The sequence below is a fragment of the Jaculus jaculus genome, chromosome 17 (genome assembly GCF_020740685.1).
Source record: "Jaculus jaculus isolate mJacJac1 chromosome 17, mJacJac1.mat.Y.cur, whole genome shotgun sequence".
NCBI lineage: Eukaryota > Metazoa > Chordata > Mammalia > Rodentia > Dipodidae > Jaculus > Jaculus jaculus.
This window is the reverse complement of record NC_059118.1, coordinates 34,862,840-34,882,351: the sequence shown is the minus strand read 5'-3', so window position 1 is coordinate 34,882,351 and position 19,512 is coordinate 34,862,840. Positions and strand designations below refer to the sequence as shown.

Here is a 19,512-nt window from a genome sequence, read left to right as displayed (position 1 = left end):
ATTCTATCCAGTTATACTCTTCCTCACGCCCATTCCAATGAGAACCCAACTCAGTGGGGTTATTGGTAATCACTATGGGGTTACAAATGCATCTATCAGTAACTGACAATGCCTCAGAGTACAGCTTCCCACCCTGTGACTCATCTTCTTTCAGTCCCTTTTTCCAAACTGTACCCTGAGCCTTGGAGGGTGTGTTACAAGTCTCCTTTAATGTTGAGATCTCAGCAGCCTCTAATGTTCTGCTTTGATTAATTTTGAGTCCCCTCAGTGTCCACTGCCATCTATCTGGAGGAGGCTCTCAGGCTAGCAGTGAGAGTACCACTCATATTCTATCTGTCACCTCCTCTGTAATATCTCCTGGGTCCTGGCAGATGTGATAGAGATGACTTACCTTGTGCTCAGCAGTAGGCTTCCTTTTCTTGTCATTCTGATGGGTCTTGGGTATTCCAGGTGTTTAATGCCAACTTGGAGGGACAGAATACAGCAGGTGAAAAGGTCTAGAAGGGTAAGAGAGGGAGGAGGTGGAGAAACACAAGACTAATGATGGCAAGAGTCAGTACCAATGAAACCTCCCCACCTGTTACCTTCTTGGCTCTTTGTCAATCACCTTCACCTATCTCCGCACTGATGCATTCCTTTCTTTTCCTTTTTGGTGTTTCCTTTCAACTTCCTTCTATTTGCTTTCCTGCTGTTCTGCTCTCCTCTCTTCCTTCCTTATCTTTGCACTTTATACATCTTCCTTTCCTCCTTCATAGCCTTCTCACCTCACTAGTGTGAATTACAGATAAATCTCGATCTGGTATGACCTCCCTAAATAGAAATGATATTCTTGAGTTCCAGCTGTACACTGACTACTTCCCTCTGACTCAAGTGTGATGTTGTTATAAATCTCATGTTGCCTCAATGCAGGACTTACTACAGTGAGGGTTTATCTAGAAATTAATGAACAATGAACATAGCAGGAATGAACTCTGGCACCATTGACAAGAAGTACATGTGAGAACAATACCAACAATGGGGGCTGGGGAGATGGCTCAGCAAATAAAGGTGCTTGTCTGCAAAGCCTCCCAGCCTGGTTTCAATTCCCCAGTCACTCATGTAAAGCTGGACGTGCATTTGTTTGCAATAGCAAGAGATGTTGGTGCATGCATGTAATGCGCACACACACATGCACAAAAATAAATCAACAAAATTTTAAAAGTCAACCATGTCTGTTAGCATTTAAGATTCTAAGTTAAGCACTTTGCAAATATTTGCTCTCTTGTTCTGCACTATCAGTTCAGGAAGTGGAACTATTATTGTCTCCTTCACTGTAAGGAAGAAACAAAAAGAAGCATTATTCATGATCCAGGTCATACAACAAATTGAGAAGCAGATCCATGCTTCCCATACCAGGCAGTCTGACTACAAGGCCACCTTCTAAACATCTGGGATTCTCTGACCCTTCAACAACTGTAGAGTGACCCCTGGAGTCATCAGGCTCCAGTGAGAGCTGGTATATGAGGCAGAGCACTGGCTTGCCCTGCAACTCTAACCACAGATGAACAGAGGAAGGTAATCCAGAGGAGAGTTGCCACAAATAAACAAGGTAACCACAGATTCTCATGTGGACTAGAGCTGGAGGAGTATAACCCTTTAGACAAAGTGGATGAAAAGTTTTAAGAGACAGGGATCTGGGATTTAGGAAGGCCCCATTTTTGGTGAGCCACAGTGATGATAGGAAAGAAAAGGGCAATGCTTGGAAGGTCAAAAAATGAAGCAGGAGGGCTGGAGAGATGGCTTAGCGGTTAAGCGCTTGCCTGTGAAGCCTAAGGACCCCAGCTCAAGGCTCGATTCCCCAGGACACATGTTATCCAGATGCACAAGGGGGCACATGCATCTGGAGTTCGTTTGCAGTGGCTGGAGGCCCTGGTGCACCCATTCTTTCTCTCTCTATCTCTTCTTCTCTGCCTCTTTCTCAGTCTGTCACTTTAAAATAAACAAATAAAAATAAACATTTTTTTAAAAAAGGAATTAGAACATCAAAGATGCCCCTTGGTGGTCAACATAGGCCAAACTGCCAGCCTGCAGATTGGAAGGGAGAGAGCCAGGCCATAGGAGAGACATTGGCAAGTTGGGAGTTGCCAGAGCTCAGTGATAGTGTTAGGTGCTGGCCTTAGTCCAAGCACCAGATGTGGGGCCTATGTCTAGACCAGATAATCAGAAGTGGAGCTTGACACTGAGGAAGAGGAAGAGGTGCTAAAGAGGCTTGAACATCACTTAGCAGGTTGGAGTTCATTCCATACATCTGTGATCTCACCTATGGATCTGTTATATACACAACGCATGTGGCAAACAAACTGAGGAGATACCATGTCTTGTTTTGATAAGTGATCTTTTATTCATAAAAGTGAGTAGTTGCAAGGTTATCCTTAAAAATGTCCCTTTCCCACTCCGATTTGCTTTCTAGAGCAGCAGAGTAAGAAATACAGGTGCAACTGACATGTTTTCATAACCCTAAGAATGTTAAGTGAATGTGCCATGAATGGCAATGTCCACTATTATACATGAAAATCAAGAAAAGGTGGAAAACTGCTCTTATAGGTAGTTGATCTGAGAATGTATGGGGTAAGGCCAAAAATGTTACTGTCAGCCCTTCAACAATGTTTTAGTTTTATTATCTTTATCTCTCTCTCTCCCTCTCTCTCTCTCTCTCTCTCTCTCTCTGTATATATAGATAGATAGATAGAGAGAGAGAGAGAGAGAGAGAGAGAGAGAGAGAGAGAGATATTATAAACCTGCAAAGAAAAATGTGTTAAATTTGATTACCAAGCTATTAGTCCCCTACTGAATTAAAATGAGGTGGTGGGGGGGGGATAAATGTAGAGACAATACGATAACATATTGCAGCCAGGAAATCAATGCAGTTTAAATGGCAGATACAAGAATTTAAAAAATAATAATAATAGAAGTCAGAGAACATTTAATGTGGTCATAAAGAAGTTCAAACACCTCTTGGAAATCATTACAATGCAGCAAGCATTAGATTTTATGGGACCAGTGGTGAGGCTGGGCCCTCTAATTAAGATGAGAGTACCTCACCACATAGTGTTTAAGGAGGCAGGAAGCCAAGTCATATATTTTAGCAAGATTTTTTTTTCAAGAGTAGCCAAAAATCTCAAGTGATAGAAGACATTGCTCTTATGAGCCTTTCCTCTGTGACACTTAGCTTCCATAATTCTTTTTTAACTTTATTCTCATTGAACCTCCCAAACTGAATGCCTGTGGGCCCAGGAGGCAAGTGACTTTGACAGGCTTTCTCTTTCTTGGAGCCTTTTGCGATGTCCATTCAGTACGCCAAGACCCGCTGCAGACTGGCCAGACGCAGATCTGGCCTACCAGAGGTGGGCTGAGGTGGGCAGAGTCCTGTTCCCAGGCAGCCTATGAGATGCTTTGGGCGCAGAAGCTGAGGTACTGAACGTGCTACTACCTTCCTCCCGTCCATCCGGCTGCCAGAAGTACAAGTGTCTATTGAGATTGCTGCTGGGGAGGAAAGATTAATCTTTACTGAAAAACCTCAAGACTGCCTCAAACTTTAATCAGTGGATATGTTATGAAATTTCTTTTATATTCTCTTCAGTTTTTCTAGACAAAAGAAAGACAGGGAGGGAGGGAGGGAGGGAGGGAGGGAGGGAGGGAGGGAGGGAAGAAAAGAAAAGAAAAGAAAAGAAAAGAAAAGAAAAGAAAAGAAAAGAAAAGAAAAGAAAAGAAAAGAAAAGAAAAGAAAAGAAAAGAAAAGAAAAGAAAAGACAGAAAGAAAAAGATCCAAAATAGGTGCAGCAATAGGAGCTCAGGACCTCAGTTCGACTCACAGCCTACCCGGGTCCCCACTAGCCCTGGAAACAGGAAGATCAGGGGTAAAGCAGAAATGGAGCCTTTCAGGTGTTCTTCCAGAAAGCTCAGAGCCACCTGTGTCCTGGGGAATGGAGCCTTGGACTGGGGTCCTTAGGCTTCACAGGCAAGCGCTTAACCGCTAAGCCATCTCTCCAGCCCTCCTGCTTCATTTTTTGACTTCCAAGCATTGCCCCTTTCTTTCCTATCATCACTGTGGCTCACCAAAAATGGGGCCTTCCTAAATCCCAGATCCCTGTGTGAGGGCTGCCCAGGCCCAGGAAAGAGCCGCAGGGAGCTCCACACAAGTGCACTCTGTGGACGAGGGCCACCTGCACCCCAATGTCACCGCCTGGACTGAGCTCAGCTGGGGGTGTGTCTTGCTTTAATAACCTTCCAGTTCTCTCCCTTGCCATTCCTCCTCTCTTTTCCCTCTCACTGATCTCCCCTTTCACTGCCTCCCTTTCTTCCTCTTTACTTCCTCTTTCCCTTTTTCTTCTCCCCTCTCACTCTCATGTTGCCCCTTCTTAGAGGAAATGGCTAAAATGGCTTTTCCTACTCTACTGTGGAAAATCAAAGGTTACTCCTCTCAGAGGCCCTTTACAGTTTCCTAAATACAAAAAAAAAGTAAAAAAGGGAAGAAGGAGAGGAGGAGAGGAGGAAGGGGAGAAGCTGCTGCCTGCCGTCTCTGCCCCTTTGCTCGCACACCCGGGCTCGTTACCCAAAGGCCTCTCATTCTGAAGCATGGGAGTGCTTTAAGAAAGCCGTGTCTTCGCTTTGTCGGCTCCCTCACACATTTCCACTCTGGTCGGAAGGGCCCTTCTGGTCCTTTACCTGCTCCGGAGCTGAAGGAGCCATTCCAGAGGTCCAGCAAAGACGACTTTCACAGAGGCTCTGGGGGAAGCTGAGGCAGACTCTGAGCCCCGACCCTCCCCCGGCCCCGCGTCCACAAGCTCAGTCTGCGGGACAGGAAGTGGGCTCGAGACCCCTCGCCTTCCAGGGCCCTGGGAAGAGCTCCAGAGCTGGGTTCCCAGAGGCTGTGTTTTGGTAAGACTTGCAGGAGGAATATGCTTTAAACCCAGTTGGATTTAAGGCTGTTTCCTTCCCCTGCAGCGTTCCCTCCATCACACTTCTCTTCTGGTCAGACTGCTGTGGGCATTTTGGGATCCAACCGAGGAGAAACTGCGCTGGGAATGTATTTCTTTTGCACTGAGTGGGGAACATTTGTGTCAACCATAGTCATTTTTGTGCATATACGTCACTGCTGGCCATCCCAGGCTAGGAAAGGCTTTGATATGTCTGAAATATGAATGCATCCTTTGGGACCTGGCAGCAGAAGTCTGTGAATACTGGGCGGGGTGGGGGAGGGACTAGGTTTGAAATACACAGAGCCGGAAACAACTCTGTGGAAAATGAAAACTCAGTTCTCACTGATGTCCCATGACGACGGAAATTCAGAAATATATTCAGTAAGGAGCATATGCGCTGATAAGTGCATTGCACATTGTTTATGGAAATTGCATGAAATGAAGTTGATCAGGAATCGTGCATGGGGGCATTACTATGACAGCCTGCATGCCGCCAGCTAGTCTAGTATGGAAGCTTGCTTTCTAATGCCTCCTGGCTACCCAAAATTTTGATCAGCTTTGCTAGGATAAAGACTCTCATCTCATTATCTTCACTACTATAAGATGGCAATTACATAAAGACAGTATCAAAGTACATGGGCAAAAATTATGGGGTGAAAAACTACTTTAAAAGTGTATCAAAGCAGTGTTATTGTTTTGTTTGGTTTTTTCTGGATTTTGCTATGTCTATTGCATTTACCAGCTTTTAAAAACATATATAATTTTTATACTATAATTCCCCTTCTAAGACCCTAATTCATTCCTAGTTTCATGCTTGGATTTTATATTCATTTTCTTAAAGAGACTCCCTGTCCCCCCCAAATGTCAAGAGTATCACGCCCACAACCTGAAGCCTCCCTGTAGATAGCCTGCATGGATAGTCCAAATCCGGCTGAGGTTTGACTTTCTCTGCATCAGAGAACCCTGCTTCAGGCTAGGTACCCACAATCCTAAGAAAGTTTGGTCAGAGGGTCCTGTGGGGTCTCCCACTTTTGAGATGATGGAGATCTTTCCTCTGGTAGCTTCTACCCCAGGTTCTCAGGGTCCTGCTCCTGCTGGAAAGAAAGCAGTAGGATCTGCCATGGACGCTCCACCTCTCCCACTGTCCCGTCGCTAGCTGCGCAAGTTTTTATTCTGTTATCAATCTATATGAAGTTCTGATTCAGGAAAGGGGGTAGTTTCCTGCCAAACCTTTGCTCAGGTTTGCCTTGTTTGGGATATGTAAGACTGTCTCAACCCCTGAGCAGTACGGTGCTTACCATTTTTCTGTGTGTGTGTGTGTGTGTTTTTTTGACAGAGTCGGTGTGGACCTGGATGAATATGTGAAAGAGGACCCCTCTTCACACCAGGCAAGTAGAACAAACCAATGTATAACATACAGAGATATGGCATGCTCAGTTCCATGCTTGTCCAGCTTGTAGCCAAGGGACTCATTCTAAAAGGGAGCTGCCTGTGCTGATAAAATAAATTAGATGACAATAAAAATACATGGAGGGCTGGAGAGATAGCTTAGTGGTTAAGCACTTGCCTATGAAGCCTAAGGACCCCAGTTCGAGTCTCATTTCCCCAGGACCTACGTTAGCCAGATGTACAAGGGGGCGCATGCATCTGGAGTTCGTTAGCAGTGGCTGGAGGCCCTGGCGTGCCCATTCTCCCTCTTTATCTGTCTGTTGCTGTCAAATAAATAAATAAAAAGTAAAAAAAAAAATATATGGGAATTTAGGGTGTTGATCAGTTTTAGCATGCAAATGCTCAAGTTATAGTTTCTTTGTGACAGCAGGAAGTCTGGAAACTTTACAACGTAGGAGTCCAAACACTCCTAGCCAGGCTCCACATTCCTACCCAGCTCAGCAATCTCAATGAACTCACTCAAAGTGTGTCCAGTACACGTGGAGCACACAACCACTGGACCTGTTTCTTCTGCTTGGCTTCTCATTCATCAGGTCTAGGTGTTCAGCAATTAGGCAAAAGCTAACAAAACTATGTAAGTGAGTCATTCCCAGCCTAACTACAAAGATCTGCAAAGCCTTTAAGAAAATTTCCCAGAGCAATGTGCTGATCCCCCAAGTAGAGAAAAGCTGTTCTCCAAACTCTAGATTCGATCTGACATCAGAGTAGAATCTGTCATTCTTGGTTACTAAAAGCAGATAACAACCATACGAAAGAAAGGGAATTTGCCATCTTTGCTGAAATAGACTAGGACACTGGGAGACATGATTAGGATAATGTGGTAACTTGTGTTGCTTACTGAAGTATTTCTTGATCATGTTTGGATATAAGGATGACCCCCACACACACTCTGACTCCCCTCACCTGCCATTGGGCGAGAGGCCACTTTTCTGATTCACAGAGATAGAAAGAATCAAGAGACTGTGCTCCTCAGAGAAGGCTAGAAAATGAAGTTCATGATAAGCCTGACTGTCATGGACTTTGAATTTTATTGTGCTGTGTGTTCCAAGGCCAGGCTGTGCTATTTCCACAGACTTGATTGCTCAGGAAACATACCTTATTGCGGGACTGAACACAGCAGGATGCCCAGAGCAGTGGGATTAGAGCCAGCAGTGTGACCTTAGAAACAGGATCAAAGTCATCACCACGTCCTGGTGGGCTGTAATGAGTAGTGAGGAAGGTCTGGTGGTGACTGACTTTTCAAAGCATTTTCATCATCTATAGGTCAAACAAGCTATCATTCTACCTTCAAGCACAACTTTTATCTAAATTTTATCCTTGCCAATCGCCTTTTGCTTTCAAAGAAAAGACAGAATAAAAAAATTCATCAAAGAAAATTCTTTGTCTTCCTCTAATAGCCCAAGCCTTTATAATCACACATAATTATTGGTAAAAGTTCCTACTAGCCTAACTCCTTCCTTTTGTAATTTACACATATGTTATTTTAGCTTATTCATATAACACTTTAAATAAAGTTCAACAATATTAATTAACTAGCATAACTCAAATAATTAGCAATAACACATTTTTTGCATGTGTATGACTATATAGAGTATGTAATTGTGTGTGTGTGTGTGTGTTTGTGTGTGTGTGTGATATGTGCTTTAATACATGTGCATGTGCCTCATGCACATGTGTGTGGAGGCCATAGGAGAACATTAAGTGTCCTTCTCATCACTCATCCATGTGTTTCTTTCCTTATGAAAGGATTTTTGGCTCAACCTGGAGATACTGTCCATCAGGGGCCTCCAGTTATTCTCTAGTCTCTGCCTACCAATGACTGGAGTTATATACATGTGTAACCATGCCTAGCTATCTATCCATCTATGTAGATAGATAGATAGACAGACAGACAGACAGAGAGAGAGAGAGAGAGCCTAAGGACCTAGGTTTGATTAGCCAGCATACACGGAAACCAGATGCACAAGGTGGAGCACACGTCTGAAGTTTGTTTGCAATTGCTAGAGGCCCTGGTACACCCATTCTTTTTCTCTATGTCTCTCAAACAAATAAATAAATAATATTAGGGGTGGAGAGATGGCTTAAAGGTTAAGCTGTTTTCCTGCAAAGCCAAAGGACCCCAGTTCAATTCCTAAGACCCATGTAAGCCAGATGCACAAGGGGTCACATGCATCTGGAGTTTGTTTGCAGTGGCTTAAGGCCCTAACATGCCCATTCTCTCTCTTTCTCTCAAGTTAATAAATAAAATATATTAAAAATAAATAAAAATTCTAGAGATAGGAAAGTGCAATATAGAATAGTAAACACCACATGGCATTTGGATCATGGGTAATCTTTGAGTCCTATTTTCCCTATCTGTCCACTGTTAATTATTATACTATTCACTTTTCAAGTTGTCATGAAACTACCTCCCAACTTAATTAAAGCAATTTGACTTATACAGAAAATTTGAGGTAGCTCACACCATTACATATGACTTAATAAACATTTATATTAAATTCCAGTAAAATGATTATCAGAGCATAAAGCATATCCACACGGGCAGAAAGAATCATGAACAAGCAGATGTGAGGCCTAAATACTACAGTTGAACTACGAGTTAACTTTTCTTATATCCAAAAAATAGAAACAGGGAATGATTGGATATACTAAGTTTTTATCACTTGGGAAAAAAATATTCTTCTGATCAAGTGGCACAAAACATCACAGCTCATTGCTTTGAAAAGCACGTTCTCCCTTGGAGCCTCCTGTGGAGGACAGTGTTAAGTAACTAACATTATAATGTATCAAGCTCCTAGTTAGCTATGCTGCCTGCACATGACTCTAAGGAGTGTGCTGTAAGTGTCTTTGTCCACCACCTGCTTCTCTATCAACTGGTCCCATTTCAGAAAGAGGTTGGATTGATTGTTCTCTGTAGTGTCAAGTACAGGAAACAGTGGGCTCCAACCGGCAGTAATTAGCCACAGTGACCATGAAGCTGCCACTCAAACTGGGCAGAGTGGTTTTTATACTTTGCACACATTCTGTCAAGAATTCTGGGGGGATTGCATGTTTCTACACAATTCACATGTATTAAACCAGGTCTGCATTGACAAGTAAGGTAATCTTTTCATTGGCCAACCTTAAAAGAAATCCTATTTTTAATTAACCAAGAGCTAAACAATTTTAAGTCATTATGGCCACTATTCTTAAAATCAAGAATAAATATATGGAATCATATGTTGCTATTTTCAGTGGAACTTCAACTTTCTCTACTAATAGGGAATAAAATAGCCTTTGGGATATGAACTTGTAGCATGATTCCTTTTCGCCTTGTAACATCTTATTGTGCCAGACACACTAAAGCACATTCCATACACAGGCATGAAACTTTAAATACATACTACATGCAAATGTGTTGATTTGATAAACAGAAGAATTACAATTATGAACTTTATGTCGCAGACACTTGGGGAAGGGAACACAACTCTCAGATACCTTCTCCCCACCAAGTACCCCCCCCAACCCTGCCTAGAAAGTTTCCTTGTGATTGATTCCCTGTTCTTGAGACTCAAGACTCCAGAACACCACTCTTGTCTGCAGTGGGAAATCCCAGTGCTCAAGGACAGCTGCTCTTGCTTCTTTTTCCTTCTTCCTCATTCCACTATAATGGTCCTAATGCTTGTTGACTGACCATTGTTTTCTAAGTACATCATATGTGTTATCTTAATTAGTTTCCTAGATGGCCCTGGGTAGACACTGTTATTATCCCATCTTACAAATAAGGAAATTGTATACAGAGAAGTTAATGGCTTGACCAAACACATATGAAAGGCAGTAGAATTTGAATCCAGATAATTTGGCTCCCAGTGTCCCTCTTCCCAGGTATGCCTGTGTTTATGCCTCCTCCTGTCCCTGGCCCATCTGGCACTAGCTAATGTGAGGAGGGTTCAGTACTTCAAATTTCAAGTCTTCTCCCTCACAGAGTGCCTGGTTTACCAAAGCTTTATGTTCAGAGAAAGAGAAAAATAAAGCAGACAAGAGGGTAGAGAAGAGAAGAGAGGTGGTCACTGGTTGTGGTGGACAGGCAGGCCCGATGAAGCAGCATTTGATCTGAGTACTGAAGTCTGGGCAGAAGCCAGGTGACATCTAGGGACACAGGGTGTGATCTATATGGAAGACACAGAAAGGATACAGGCTCTAAGTCAGTAGGTTAGGATGTGCCTAAGAGCAGCATACAGGCCAGGGGTTGGAACCAAGCGAGTCAGACAAGAGCAGATGGAATAAGGCGGGGGAGATGGCAGGGGCCAGCTCCTGGGCTATGCTATAGAGTCAAATGGTACCCCGCATGTGATGGATAACCCTAAACAGTTTCGAGGGTGGACATTTTTGGTTCTCTCCTAACCTCCACTCTCTCTACTCTCTCTATGACTGGGATACAGCATAATTGTATTTTTAACTAAATACTGATATCTCTTGATCTCTCTTTTCTTCCTCTCTCTCTTTCTCTCTCTCTCTCTCCCTCTCTCTCTCTCTCTCTCTCTCTCTCTCTCTCTCTCTCCCTCTCTTTCTGTTTGAGTATGCTCATGTGGACTTCTGGTGTCCTCTATCACTCTTCCACCTGATTTCCCTGAGGCACAGTCTCTCACTGAACCTAGGGCTCCCTGTTTTTCACTTAGACTGGCTGACCAGCTAGATCTGGTGGTCCTCCTGTCTATACTCCCTTCAGAGTTGGGGTTACAGGTATGAGTGGCTAGACCTGGATTTTTCCATGGTTGCTGGAGATGGAACTTAAATCTTCATGTGTGCATGACCAGCACTCTTACCACCACGGAAGTTATTACTCTCCCTCAGATGATCCTTCCTAGAAAGAACCTCAGAGACCTGCTCAAGAGGAGTGTCTCTAGATTCCTGATCTGATTGACCTGACAGCAAAACTTAACCACCACACTGTTGTCTTTTCAAATAAAGACTACAGAACAATGAGTCCCACATATATCCAACAACTTGAGCAGTTATCAGTGTGTTTCTCTGTACTTGTTTTATCTGTTGTCCCTGTAGTATGGGTGCTATTCTCATGGGATGTAAATTCCACAACACCCCCACAAATGTTTCAGAAATAGAACACTGAGCTTAGAAATTGATATGACCCAGATGAAAGCTTGTTTGTTTCTTTTGTTTTGTTTTGTTTTGTTTGTTTTTGTTTTTTTCCTGAGGTAGGGTCTCACTGTAGCTCAGGCTGACCTGGAGTTCACTATGTAGTCTCAGGGTAGTCTTAAACTCATGGCAATCCTCCTACCTCTGCCTCCCAAGTGCTGGGATTAAAGACATGTGCCACCACACCCAGCTCAGTTAAAAGCTTTTAATGCCACATTGTAAGTAATAATATTTTGCTAAAAATAAGATGAATATTTTAGAGCAAATACTTTGGGTTTTCCCTTGCCAGATGCTGATTTTTTTTTCTCTCTTTTGGTATCCTTAACGTCTTATCCATCCAAAAGTCTACCCCTTCTCAACAGTGCTTTTTTACTGCATCGGTCTAAATTCCACATGTTGATATTACTAGCAGACTCTGTAGTTCCATGCTCTAGAAAGCAGGAATAGTAATGAGGAACAGAGAGCAGAGCAGCTACAACTTAGTGAGAAACTTTTGTAGTCTTCTACATAAGATCAAAATTCCCTTGAATCTTTACTTTGACCAATCATGACCCTCATGGTAGCCTCACTTTACACATGATGCAATAGAGGTTCATAGAAGAAATTCTCCCAAGACAACAAGCAGTGATATGTGGAGCCAGGACTGAAAGCCAAAGTCATTTCATCACAGCCATGCCCCTGTAGCACTGCATCCATGGGCAGCTGTCTAGTCTGTACACAGTCTCCTCTCCAGTAAGGTTGCCTTTCAGTGGACATTGAAGCAATCGCTTTCTCTATTACTGCAGGCCAGCCTAACTTCCTTATTCTCAGTTAAGAGCCTGGAGCAAATTTCCTCATCCTCTACTTAGGTTATCTCACAAGAACTACTTTCCTTGCTTACACTCATTCATTAAGCAAGCTCTACCCCTCCCAGCATCATTCTCTACTGTTACTCCCTCCTGGCAAGAGCTGTAATCTAAAACTCTTATTTGTGTAGCAATCTATAGACAGAACATTCCAGATAGGACAAAGGCCCTAAGGAAGGAACATTCCCAACCTGTTTAATAAGTAACAAGGATGGCATTATAGCTGGAATAGCCACAGGGAGCATTAGAGACTGTGAATCACTATGAGATACAGGCAGGAGCCAGATTGTGTAGGCTATCTATTATCACGCTGATGCTGACTAACAAAGATGAAATCTCAGAGGTGTACAACAATAAACAATTATTTATCCCATAAGCCTGTGGGTCCAGCTGTTCTAGGTTTATGTACTCAGCTGGTCTAGGAGAGCCTTAGTAAGGGTGATTTAGGAGGTGACTCATCTGTGTTCCACTTAATTCTCACCTCTTTCAGAGACCAGAGGGCTACTCTGGGCATGTCTTTCTCCTGGCAAGGAGAGGTGGCAAGAATATAAGCAAAAGCAGGCACAGTTTCTTGGGGCCTAGCCTCACCTCTGTGCACTGGCACTCCTGCTACATTCTAGTCATCAAAGAAAGTTCCGAGGCTATCCTGGAAATATAGAGACGTATAGACAATTCCTCCTTGGTGGAAAGTATTGCCAAGTTACACTGAAAAGGCCAGTGATGCATGGAGAGATGAGAAGCTGGGCTTTCTCTGTAACTGATCTACTGTGTAGATAACTTGGTTCAGCTTTCTGATAAGCTATAGGACGTCAGAACTGCTCTTTAATTCCATCACTCTGCCTTGGTAAACACTCAAACCTGTGCATGGAAAAGGCATAGCAACTTTAAACAGCAAACCAGATGACTGCAATGCTGGAAAGCGTCAGTTATGCCAAGCTGTGTCTTTCTGTTAAAATCTGCTTATTTTATCAACTATTGATAAAACTTCACACCATGATTAGAAGTTCTATTTCTCCTTTTTGCTTCTGTCACATACTGTTCCATGCACGTATAGAGCTTTTCACTGGATATAGAATTTCGATTTGATGGTCAGCTTCTTTTAAATATACTTTGAATTCTTTTTATTTATTTTTCTATTTTGTATTGATAACTTCCATAATTGTAGACAATAACCATGGTAATTCCATCTGCCCCTCCACTTTCCCCTTTGAAACTCCATTCTTCATCATATCCCCTCCCCCTATCAATCAGTCTCTCTTTTATTTTGATGTCATGATCTTTTCCTACTATTGTGATGACCTTGTGTAGGTAGTGTCAGGCACTGTGAGGTCATGGATATCCAGGCCATTTTGTGTCTGGAGGAGCATGTTGTAAGGAGTCCTACCCTTCCTTTGGCTCTTACATTCTTTCTGCCACTTCTTCCATAATGGACCCTGAACCATGGAAGGTGTGATTGAGATATTTCAGTGCTGAGCACTCCTCTGTCACTGCTTCTCAGCACCATGGTGCTTTCTGAGTCATCCTAAGGTCACTGCCACCTGAAAAGAGAAGCTTCTCTAACCAAAAGTGAGAGTAGAATTAATATATAGGTATGAACATTAAGAGAAGTACTTACCAGGCAGTTTGGTGAGCATAGTATATACATTATGTGGTGTGTGTATAGTGTATGCACATGTATGCAGCTCCCCACAGAGCATGTGCATCCGTGTAGAACATCGATGGCCTCCTCTAGTGCTCTTCCATGTTGTTTCCTTGAAAGAATTTCTCAGGGAACCTGGAGCTCCAGCCATTTTCTTGCCCCATGACTCCTGCCTCACCTCACCTCAGACTGGGATTATAGACTTGTGTGACTGCAGCCAGTTTTTGGTGTGTGAGAGTGCCAGGGTCAACCTCAGGACTTCATGCTTGTTCACAGGTGCCCTTACCCGGACAGCCAACTCCCCAGGCCCATACTCTGTGGTCTGCTAGCCTCCATTTGCTCTGAAGAAAGTTGACAGGCTTTTTTTTTTTTTTTAAATTTCACTGAACATAATATGATCTGTTTAATCTCATTTCTTTTAAGGTGTTTCTCTATCTTTCATCTTAGAGTTTGACTCCTGTCTCATTTATTTTTCATTGAATTTATCACAATTCAGATTCACTTGGCTCTCCAGGAGCAAATTCAGTCTAACTTAGGCAAACGCAGCTGTTGTTTCTTCGCCTTTTTCTTTTTTGCATTTCCTCTATTTTTCTTCATGTGCTCCAGTGTGTGTGTGTGTGTGTGTGTGTGTGTGTGCTAGATCACTTTACACGTTCTCCTTACATCACTTGCATCCCTGCTTCCTTGTGTTCTATAACCTCAATGCTTCCTACTTTCCAGTCTCTTGCCTCTTTTCAACAGTCTTCAACCAGTCCTCAAGCCAATATCATAGATTCTTTCTTTCTAGACTTTTGGGCTCTAGAATTTTATTTTTACCTTTTTCATACCTCACTTGTTTTTGAGATCTTCATTTGTGCCTTTATTACTTCAATCTTTATACTTAAGTTCTTTAGCTTGATTTTTGTTTCAAAGCCTTTGCTCCTGATTCCAATACCAGGGCCACGTCAGAGTCTGCTGTGATGGGTCCCCGCTGCAGTTTTGCTATTGCTGTTGCCGCTCTTTCATCTGTAGCTAGTCTCTGGTCCTTTCTGACTGCTACCCAAGCCCTGGGCCCTAGGTCTGTGACACTATTCCACTCTGGCCCACCATCATAGTTCTTGAAAGTCATTTGTGGAGAGAAACATCATTTTCTTTTGCTTTATGTTCAGTTGCCTGCAGATTACTGTATAATGGAACCGCAGGTCTAATTGTGAGACTCTTCACTATGTAGATTGTGTTTCTGGGGGACATTATTGAGGAGTAGCTTGAGCCAACATCTTGTTTCAAGATGAGTTTTCCACCAGGGTATGTGAACACACAAGTGTATACATGTACATAAACGATTTGCCCTAAAACTATGTCGTGGTATAAATTAGGTATCAGGTAACAGCATCATGAAGCCAGAACAGAGATGGTACGAACTTCCTCCTGTCTGCAAATTTGCCTGTCATTTTTAAAAAATATATCATTTATTTATTTAAGAGAGAGAGGGCAGATAGAGAGAGAAAGAATGGGCATGCCAGAGGTGAACTCCAAACATATGTGCCACCTTGTGTATCTCGCTTATATCAATACTGGGGAATTGAACCAGGGTCCTTAGGTTTCAGAGGCAAGCACCTGAACCACTAAGCCATCTCACCCAGCCCCTCAATCATCAGTCTGTAACATAATCACATTGCAAACAGGATTTGTTTTGTATATGCTTTTAAAGGATATTATCTTCTACATCACAAAGAAGTTACTTATCAAACTGCTTTGTCAAGAGCTTGCAAATGCAGACATCCCCATTTTATTCCCTTCTTCCAGTCCCTGTCCAGTGCCCGCATCTATACCTGGAATTCATAGTCAGAGTATGAAGTTATATTAGTTTTTTATTGGTGCATAGTGGCTTAAATCAACAAGGTTTTCATGGATCAAGAGTTTGAATGCATCTCAGCTGAGTGTTTCTAAATCAGGGTCTCTTGTGCGGTCACAGTCAAGGTATCTGTTTGCTTTATAGCCTCTAACAGAAGGAATCAGTTTCTCACTAGAAGAACCCATGACAACACATGGATCTCTCCAAGGACCCATGGAATGTCACCACATGGCAGACAACTTCCCTCAGAGCATGTGGTCCCAGACAGACAGCAAGAATGATATCATAATACTCTAACAACCTAATCTTGGACATGATATACCACACATACCACCACTTCTATGAAACTTTATGCAGTAGATATGAGTTATTAAGTACAGTCCATACTGACTATTAAAAGAAACTTGGTATCATCTTTTAGAGAATATCAAATGAAAGAATTTTCAGACAGGCATTCAAAAACCCATATTACAGGACTAAAGAGATGGCTCAGGAGTTAAGGTGCTTGCTTGCTTGTAAAGCCTAGCAACCCTGGTTCAATTCCCTATATCCCGCTAAAGCCAGATGCACAAAGTGATGCATGCATCTGGAGTTTGTTTACAGCAGCTGGAGGCCCTGGTGCACAAATTCTGTCCCACTGCCTCTCTCTCTCTCTTTCTCTCTCTCCTTGCAAATAAATAAATAAAATATTTTTTAAACCAGTGTTACATTTTGCTGAGCCAAACAATATATTTTCCCTGGATTGATTTATATTCACTATATATGATCAAGCCATGTGAACCACATCCCTTTCTTGATAGCTAAACCAGGATCTTAGTCCATGTGGTGGCCTGGGCTAGCAGCAGGCTCTCTGGAGAGAGCCACGATGTTTCCATGTGATCTTAGTAACTGTGTCCATCTCCAGCAACTTGTCTTCATTGTGTTTTTCTCATCATGCATTCACTTGCTGGATTTACCTTCTTGAGAACATTTAATGATTTATCTGGGCATGAGAAAGGTGAAGATATTTGCATGAAGTAATGCTAAGAATTGTTAATTGACCTTTTAAGTAATTTTTTCTAATTTCATATTTGCCCTTCAGTCACACTGTGATCTGTCTTCAGAGTCTGTAATCCTTCTCTTTAGAGGCACAGAATACAGTTTTCTCCTTGGAAATAATCAAGGCATGAATTAAGATGATGCTATAATACGCTCTATTCAGGAGGGAAACAATAAGGCAAAAATATCACCAACAAATTCCATCCACATGTCTCACCTGCAAAGCTACTCAGAAACCCCTAGGTGCTCGAGAGTCATGAGGATAATTATTCACCTCTGTTATTCTATTCAACTTCCACTGATTAGTATTGAATATAAAATCTTGAGAAATAGAAAAGGAAATGCTCTTTCTCTCCTAATCCATCAGATCCCCCTGATTTTTTTTTTGGGGGGGAGGGGGTGACCACGAATGGCTACCCACAGCAGAGTTGTATTCCATTTAGCAAAGGCCCTGTTTGCAGATCAGGGAAAGCCTTCACATTTGCTTCACCTTTTTACTAAACTCCAAGCAGCAAATCATCCCTTCTTCCTTCTGAGTCTTGTGTCCATAGACTTCTGACCAGAGCCTTTGTTTTTCCTCTCAGGGATCCAAATAAAAGAATAGCATCATAATTTTACCTCCCTGGGGTGCTACACACAAGGGGCTCACTAAAGAAAGCTATCCATTTCCTACTGTGCCTGGCCATTTCCCAATCTCTACTCTATTCCCTTGTTTCAGAGGGAAAAGAGATCAAATTACCCTATCATTTTTTAAATGTTCCCAGAAATAGAACATAATACAGGAGCCAGGAATTTTATATAGTTCATCACTCTGCTTCTTAGAAGTATCAGAGCAGAAGGGAGATGAGATTCAGCACACTTGAATCTCTAATTCCTGACGGAGCTGAAGAACCCAGGACTCTAGGCTGAACCACTGCTATTCAGTGGTAGAAAGTCTAGATGTAGGTCTTCAGCTGCTCTTGTATGCATGCCTCTCCTCTAAAACAAAGAAAGGAAGAGAAGAACTAGGGTGATTATGAAGAAAGATACCTCCAAGGTGCAGGCTGGCCTCCTGATGACTGCTCACATCCACTATCCTTGAGGTGAGAGCTGACCTCTACTTCAGAATAATGCCGATGGAGTGATGCCTGCTGCTGTCCTCTGCTTCTCGGGCCCTGCCAGGGGTCTGCTCTCTGTGCCACCTTCTCTGTGCCAGAGTGGCTGCAAAGGCCTGTCCTCTCTGGCACATTTCTCTTCAACCCCCAGCGCACAAGCAGAGCACACACTAGACTAACTCATTTATTTCTACTCACTTATTGATGGCCTTTCATAACAAAGTTATTAAGTCATCAATAACTGCAGAGAAGTAAATGAATGGGTCCAGAACTGGGCCAACAGATATTTAACATCTACACTGATATTTTTAACTAGGATCAGCAGAAAAGTCAATTTTGGGTCCTCAATGAAATTTCTCCCAACCTGGGAAAACATATTCCACCCATGTTCTATTGGAACTCAGTTTATTGCACTACAAAGCAGTGAAATAAATATCATCTCCAGTCACTCAACTAAAATAAATATTTTAATTACATGTCTTAATATTTTTTTTTCAAATTGCTGATTAATGTGTGTTGTACCCATCAGCTGACAGAAAAATATCCCCAGAAATTTTGTCAGAAACACGCATTTTTTTAGGAGTGCTTCTAAGTTCCAGTAGACTACCTGAGGGACGAGGGGAAACAGGCTAGGAGAATAACGAAGACATTGAGAAACCCTGAATCCAGTGTGGAAGCATTTAGAGAAATGCCAAACATGGAAGTTAAGTTTCTATGGGTATTCTCTCAGCCTTTATTTATTTATTTATGTAATGTGCATGTTTGTGTGCATATGCGTGCAAGCCCATGAGTGTGTACTCATACGTGAGTGCAGGCTCATGCATGCCGTGGCACACATGTGGAGCTCACAGGACCACCATGGATCTGTCCTTATTCATCTGCTTCACTCTGTAGTCTGTGTCCCTCACTCTGTATTCTTTGCTTTGCTCACCACACGCTCCTGGACAATTCCCCTGTGTCCACTCCCATCTCTCCACCAGCAGCTCAATGTAGGATTAAGAAGCCCACCAGGGCTTCTGTCTTTTTCCATGAGGTGTAGGAATTGAACTCAAGTACTTCTGCTTGAGTGATGTCCACTTTATCCACTGAGCTATCTCCATAGCCCTATGGAGTTCTCTCATAGCATTGGCAAGCTGAGGAAAGCTATGCATCTCACATTGTTGTACGGTGTATGTAGTTACTCCATCTTGATCTCCATGAACACCCAAGTATCATAATTTCAATTTTCTGTTCAGAGAAGTTTGCTTCCCATTTACACCCTGGGATGTAAGGAATCCAGACTGTTGAAGAACTACAAATATACTCAGAAACTTATAGGTTTCCCAGTTGCCTTGGTTTCCTCATGTGTAATATAGAAATTATGATAGAATGTACTTTAGCAGGCTGAAGAGTTGACTTAATGGTTAAGGCACTTGCCTGTGAAGCCTAACGACTCATGTTTGACTCTTCAGGTCCCACATAAACCAAACACATGGTGACACAATCACGCGATGTCACACATGTGCACAAGGGGCCATAT

The 19,512-nt window shown here is 42.6% G+C and overlaps 1 protein-coding gene across 1 annotated transcript in view; it reads left to right on the top strand.

The window, feature by feature from the left end:
- Nucleotides 1-19,512, top strand: part of Slc9a9 (solute carrier family 9 member A9) — a 631,054-nt gene that overhangs the window by 495,785 nt on the left and 115,757 nt on the right. Inside the window, exon 13 of the mRNA XM_004663627.3 lies at nt 6,295-6,346. Within this exon, the coding sequence (XP_004663684.1) occupies nt 6,295-6,346 (52 nt within the window). The remainder of the gene's footprint in view (nt 1-6,294; nt 6,347-19,512) is intronic.